Below are 6,097 nucleotides of genomic sequence, written 5' to 3'. Positions count from 1 at the left end.
CCAGCTGGCAGTGGGTTCCTTTAGGGCGGAGCCGGCTCCGGCTTTCATTAGTCCGCCGTGGGCTAGCGGACGGTCGTGCTTCCGGGGGCTGTTTCTGTCCCTTGCTCGCTGTCTCGCTGAGTCGCGGCCGCCTTCTCGTGGCTCCTGGAGGGTCCCGAGCGCGGCGCCATGTCGGAGCCCGGGGGCGGCGGCGGCGAGGACGGCTCGGCCGGCCTGGAAGTGTCGGCGGTGCAGAATGTGGCGGACGTGTCGGTGCTGCAGAAGCACCTGCGCAAGCTGGTGCCGCTGCTGCTGGAGGACGGCGGCGAGGCGCCGGCCGCGCTGGAGGCGGCGCTGGAGGAGAAGAGCGCCCTGGAGCAGATGCGCAAGTTCCTTTCGGATCCGCAGGTCCACACGGTGCTGGTGGAGCGCTCCACGCTCAAAGGTGCGGGGCCGCAGAGGGCGGGGTCGCCAGGGCCAAGTCTCGCGGAGGGCAGGGCCTGCCAGGTCCTCCGGGGCCGCAGATGTCCCTGGGATGGGAGGATCCCGGTGGCTGCAGATCACCCCGGGATGAGCAGAGCCCGGCGGCCGCAGACGTCCCTCCGGCCGGGTCCCCAGGGCCGCAGACGCCCCGCAGAGGCCGACGCGGCCCCCGGGGCTCGCCCTCGCCACACCCACTGCCCGACCCGGAGCCCCCAGGGCGCCCCGCTCCTCGTCGCGGGGAGGGGAGAGGAGTCCCCGTCTGCCGTCACCTAAAACAATGGGGTCGCTTTGTCTGCTCGGGCCTCTCAAGATGGCCGAGTTGGGTGGAGACAGCGTCTCCCTGGGCTGAGCGCGGGCGAGGCCGCATCCCTGCCTCCGATGTCACATGAGCTTTTCGGTTTCGATTTGTGTCCAGGCCAAGCGGCCTTCAGGAGGGATGTGTCGGGGGCAGACCTGCGGAGCCGGGGACAGCCGGGGTTCTGGTTCTGGAGGAGGTCGGGCGGGTGTCCCAGCCCTGCCTTGTGGGGACCAAGAGGCCGAGGCCCACAGAGCGACGGTGCCAGCCCCGGGCCTGCGAGCATCACTGTTGTAGGTAGATGCTTTCACAGCATCCTTGCTGAACGAGTGTATCCCGATTTTACACCTGAGGAAACTGAGGCTCAGGTTAAGTGATTTCACCCAAGGTCACCAGCCAATCTGAGTCCTGAGACTAGGCTCGGTATCTCAGTTCCCTGTCCACTGCTTGTTTTCACTGATCATACCTCATATTTGTTTAATGCTTCGATGATCCTAATGATAACCCTGTAATATTTGAGTCTAATTTTACAGATTTAAAAAAAAGATTCAGGTTAGGCTTCTAGCGGGGGGAAGAGGCAAGAGTTAGCGTATTCCAACTGTCTCCTCAAATAATGATCGCCCACCAGCAAGGTTACGTTCATCTAAGTCTGGGGCTTGCCTGCAGGCAGGCTTTCTCATGGATTCATTACAACCACTTTGTAGCCCATTACAACCACTTTGGGTGTGGCATGTCCATCTAAGCACCCAAGGATGATGTCCAAGGTTAGCCTCTAGGGATTGGAGATTGTCTAAAAATGTTTGCCAACAAGCTTCTTAAAATTTCAAAGAACTGTATAACCTCAGTAAGAGAACCTGTACTGTCTGCCCTATCCTTAACACACACTGTGTTTCTGATAGTTTGTTTCTTTCTTACTCAGAAGATGCTTCCCTGTAGCCTTGGTTTCCTGCCAGAGATGAGCAGTGTAAAAGAATATTTTTTTCTTATATCCACATGGAATGTTCAAGGCAAATAAACCATTTGAGCATATTTAGAGTATTAATGTTGTTGAGGGTGGTTTACTGGGATGTTTGGGGTTATGTATTCCTGAGTGGAAGCCACAAGAGTTAAAAAAAAAAAAAAAGTAACTCATCTACTCTTTTTTTTCCCCAAAAAAATACATAGTCATTGTAGAAAATGTAGTATACAGCTAAAGTAAAAATCACTGGGAATTGTTTGACCCAGATGTGATCACTGTCAGCATTTTTGGTCTATGTCTTTGTGGTCATTTTTCAATGCCTATTCATTATTTTATTAAAATATATTTTAATCTGCATTTTTAAAGTTAATTGTATTTTGAGTAGCTTGACCATGGCTAATCCTTGATATTTTTATTGCATAGTTTATGTGTTAGAATCAGTGATTTTATTTTAGTTTTTTACCTTGGGTCACCGTTTCTTTTTATGAAAAAAAAATGTAAGTTTTATACTTTGCTTCTAGAGTGATCACCAGTAATTCACTTTTTCCAGGCATCTTAAAATTGGATGTTGCTAAAATTATTGGGGTGGGGGACTATGTTTATGTAGTACACTATTTAGTACAAATGTCTCTGTGTTTTCTTATGGATACCTTTTTTTCTTTCAGCAAAACAAATATGCAGGTATCCAAATCTTGGCTCCATAATGACTTGCACTTTTGAAAGTTGCCTAAGGAATGAGACTATCTAAAATTGAAATCCTACCTCATTTCTGTATTTATAACAATCCTTGAAGTATTTCTACCAATTCAACCTGTCTGTAGTTTATTTTTCACTTACAAAAACCTAAGGAAAGGTTTTAAAGTTAATCCAGTTTTATGATAGATGGTCTCTTTGTCTTATTAGCAGCCTGGCTACACTAGGACACCTTAGCTGTAAGTAGAAACCCGGCACTTCTGGTAGGAGGGCTTTCTTCTCGGTGACTTTTATGAGTTAGCTTTGGCATTTGTACATTTAATCAAATATGTGCATCCAGTAGTTAATTACAGTGAAAAGACAGGCTTGCATTAATATAGAAAACAGAGCTGAATTATTTAAACTGAATAAAGATCACCAACAATGAAGTCATGTAATTTAATGAACAGTAGAAATTACTTTTATTTTATTCCTTTGGCTTTTTTTGTGGAAGGAAGTATCCAAACACTTGTAATTGAATATGGAAACATTTTTATGTGAAACTATATATATTTTTTGTTTGTTTGTTTGTTTGAACTACCCCAGCTAGCGATACACTTTTGTAGTTAAAGTGCAGCATTGAGCTGGGTGCAGTGGCTCACACCTGTAATCCCAGCACTTTGGGAGACCAAGGCAGGAGGATCACTTGAGGCCAGGAGTTCAAGACCAGCCTGGGCAACACAGCAAGACCCCATCTCTACAGAAAATTTAAAAATAAGCCAGGCATGGTGGTACATGCCTGTAGTCCCAGGTACTGGAGAAGATTGCTTGAGCCCAGGAGTTTGACGCTATGGTGAACTAGGATCATACCACGTTGCTCCAGCCTGGGTAACAGAATGAGACCCTATCTCTAAAATAAATCAAGTACAGCATTACTCAAAGTATAGAATAAATGTGAACTTAACAACTTATCTTGACACTGAGGAATTGGAGAGTTTGTGGGAAAGAGGGATTGTTAAGTTATAGCTCTCATTTTAAAAAGAGAAACCTTTCTATAGTTCCTGGCCAGTAGGAAATTATCTTCCTCGTAGTGTACTTAACAGTATGGTGACAAAACAGGTGTTCATTACTTAACGAGCCATTTTATGTTAATGATGTTTTTGTAGGCCTGGCGCAGTGGCTCAAGCCTGTAATCCCAGCACTTTGGGAGGCCGAGACGGGCGGATCACGAGGTCAGGAGATCGAGACCATCCTGGCTAACACGGTGAAACCCCGTCTCTACTAAAAAATACAAAAAAAGAAAAAAAACTAGCCGGGCGTGGTGGCCGGCGCCTGTGGTCCCAGCTACTCGGGAGGCTGAGGCAGGAGAATGGCGTGAACCCAGGAGGCGGAGCTTGCAGTGAGCTGAGATCCGGCCACTGTACTCCAGCCTGGGTGATAGCGAGACTCCATCTCAAAAAAAAAAAAAAAAAAATGATGTTTTTGTAGCATTTTTTGCTTCAAGGACCATTTTTTGGTTGTATAACCCCGTTGGTTGGGTATACTTCAGTTTGCAGCCGATGGAACTGACGTTTCCATGACTTGTCTGTGCTCTCCAGCTTGTTCATGACCTACCTGGAGTCGGGTGCTAGGTTGGTTGGTCTGTATGAGCATGTGTAGTTTGGGTTGTTTGTTTTTGGTGGGGACAGGGTTTTGTTTTGTTTGAAACAGGGTCTCACTCTGTCACCCAGGCAGGAGTGCAGTGGCACAATCATGGCTCATTGCCACCTCGGCCTCCTGGGCTCCCAGTTCATTTTCTCATTTTTTTATGGAGATGAGGTCTCACCGTGTTGCCCAGGCTGATCTCGAACTTCTGGGCTCAAGTAATACTTCCACCTCCAGCTGCCAAAGTGCTGGGATTACAGGTGTGAGCCACCACACCCCACTTGTTTGTTTAACACTGCAGTATTTGAGACCTGGAATTTTTTTTTTGAGACAGGGTCTCACTGTTGTCCAGGTTGGAGTGCAGTGGCACAATCTCAGCTCACCACATCCTCAACCTTTGGTCTCAAGTGATCCACCCATCTCAGCCTCCCTAGTAGCTGGTATACAGGCACACACCACCACGCTTGGCTCATTTTTTATTTTTTGTAAAGGCAGGGTCTCCCCATGTTGCCCAGGCTGGTCTTGAACTCTTGGACTCAGGTGATCCTGCTACCTCAGCCTCCCAAAGTGCCGGAATTACAGGCGTGCACCGTGACATCCAGCCCGAGGATTTAATTATAAAGGGTGAAGAAATGTAATTTAATCAGTGTAATCTCCAACACAACATATCAACATGATTTCATGCATTTAGAGGAGAAATGTTTTCTGGTTAAGTGGAAAATTGTGCTGATGGCTTCTGCAAGACCTTCTTTCTAAAGCAGCCTTTTTTTTTTTTTTTTTTTTTTGAGACGGAGTCTCGCTCTGTCGCCCAGGCTGGAGTGCAGTGGCCGGATCTCAGCTCACTGCAAGCTCTGCCTCCCGGGTTTACGCCATTCTCCTGCCTCAGCCTCCGGAGTAGCTGGAACTACAGGCGCCCGCCACCACGCCCGGCTAGTTTTTTGTGTTTTTTAGTAGAGACGGGGTTTCACCGTGTTAGCCAGGATGGTCTCGATCTCCTGACCTCGTGATCCGCCCGTCTCGGCCTCCCAAAGTGCTGGGATTACAGGCTTGAGCCACCGCGCCCGGCCCTAAAGCAGCTTTATAGTGAAACATTTTATTTAGAAATCTGGACCTTCTTTCTTCAGTTTACTGTAATCCGCATTCACTGAGTAGAACTCGTCTTGATCCTTGTGACCTAGTTTGTTCTAGGGCGCTCAGTTCTTCTTTCTGTCCCAAGTAAAATCTGGATTGAACAGTGCCAGATACAGGCCATACGGTGTTGCTCCAGTACCTCCAGCTCCAGCAGACACAGAGAGGGGAGCAGACTCAGATGCTTCCTGGCCTGACCGAAGATCTGGCAGTGCATGTTTGCACCAGGGGCCTCCAGTTCAAAAGGAGAGAACAAACCTAGCTACCAGGCTCTGGACTCAGTGGTATCCGCACGTCAGGGAGGCTCTTACTGCCCCATACCGTCACACTGTGGGACACACGGTCTGCAGCAAGATACATTTGAACGTGCAGTGTAGCACACTAAGCGAAATTTATGTACAGCGAAGGGAAAACAGTTACCACTTTTTTTAAAAAGTAAACATGGATGAAAATTGCATGTCAGCATTGGAGAATGTCAGATTGGGAGCAACAAGAGAGATTTAGTCCAGCCCTCATCCTTCATGAGTGAGGAAACCAAAACCCTAGGATTTTAAGACCCAATTGGGAAAAGGATGTTCTACGGAGGGTTCTGAAACCTAAACACTCATCTCTGCAGTGCCTTGGTATCTGTCATTTCTTTTGAATTAGTAGTAACTTGAAACGTACCAAGTCTTAAGTTCCTTAGGTGTTAATAACTTACTAGGTTTTTAAAACTTCTTTCTCTTTTCTTTTCTGGAAATACCAAAATGAACTCCAGTTTACACTAAATATAAGTATTATATGGGGTTTCGTGCTCCCTTCATACTCCTAATGATGTTACAGGGAAGTCCTCAGGTTGAGAAGAATGCTCTGACTTTCTTTTTTTTTTTTTTTTTTTTTGAGACGGAGTCTCGCTCTGTCACCCACAGGAGCACCTTGTATTATTACATTTTTGCATC

General features: G+C 47.2%; 1 protein-coding gene across 1 annotated transcript in view; it reads left to right on the top strand.

The window, feature by feature from the left end:
- Positions 1–6,097, top strand: part of DYNC1H1 (dynein, cytoplasmic 1, heavy chain 1) — a 93,754-nt gene continuing 87,657 nt past the window's right edge. The window contains 1 exon segment of the mRNA XM_011951450.1: positions 1–424. Within this exon segment, the coding sequence (XP_011806840.1) occupies positions 169–424 (256 nt within the window). The 5' untranslated portion in view covers positions 1–168.

This window comes from Colobus angolensis, unplaced genomic scaffold, assembly GCF_000951035.1.
Source record: "Colobus angolensis palliatus isolate OR3802 unplaced genomic scaffold, Cang.pa_1.0 Scaffold32, whole genome shotgun sequence".
Classification (NCBI taxonomy): Eukaryota; Metazoa; Chordata; class Mammalia; order Primates; family Cercopithecidae; genus Colobus; species Colobus angolensis.
This window is presented reverse-complemented; position numbering and strand designations above follow the sequence as displayed.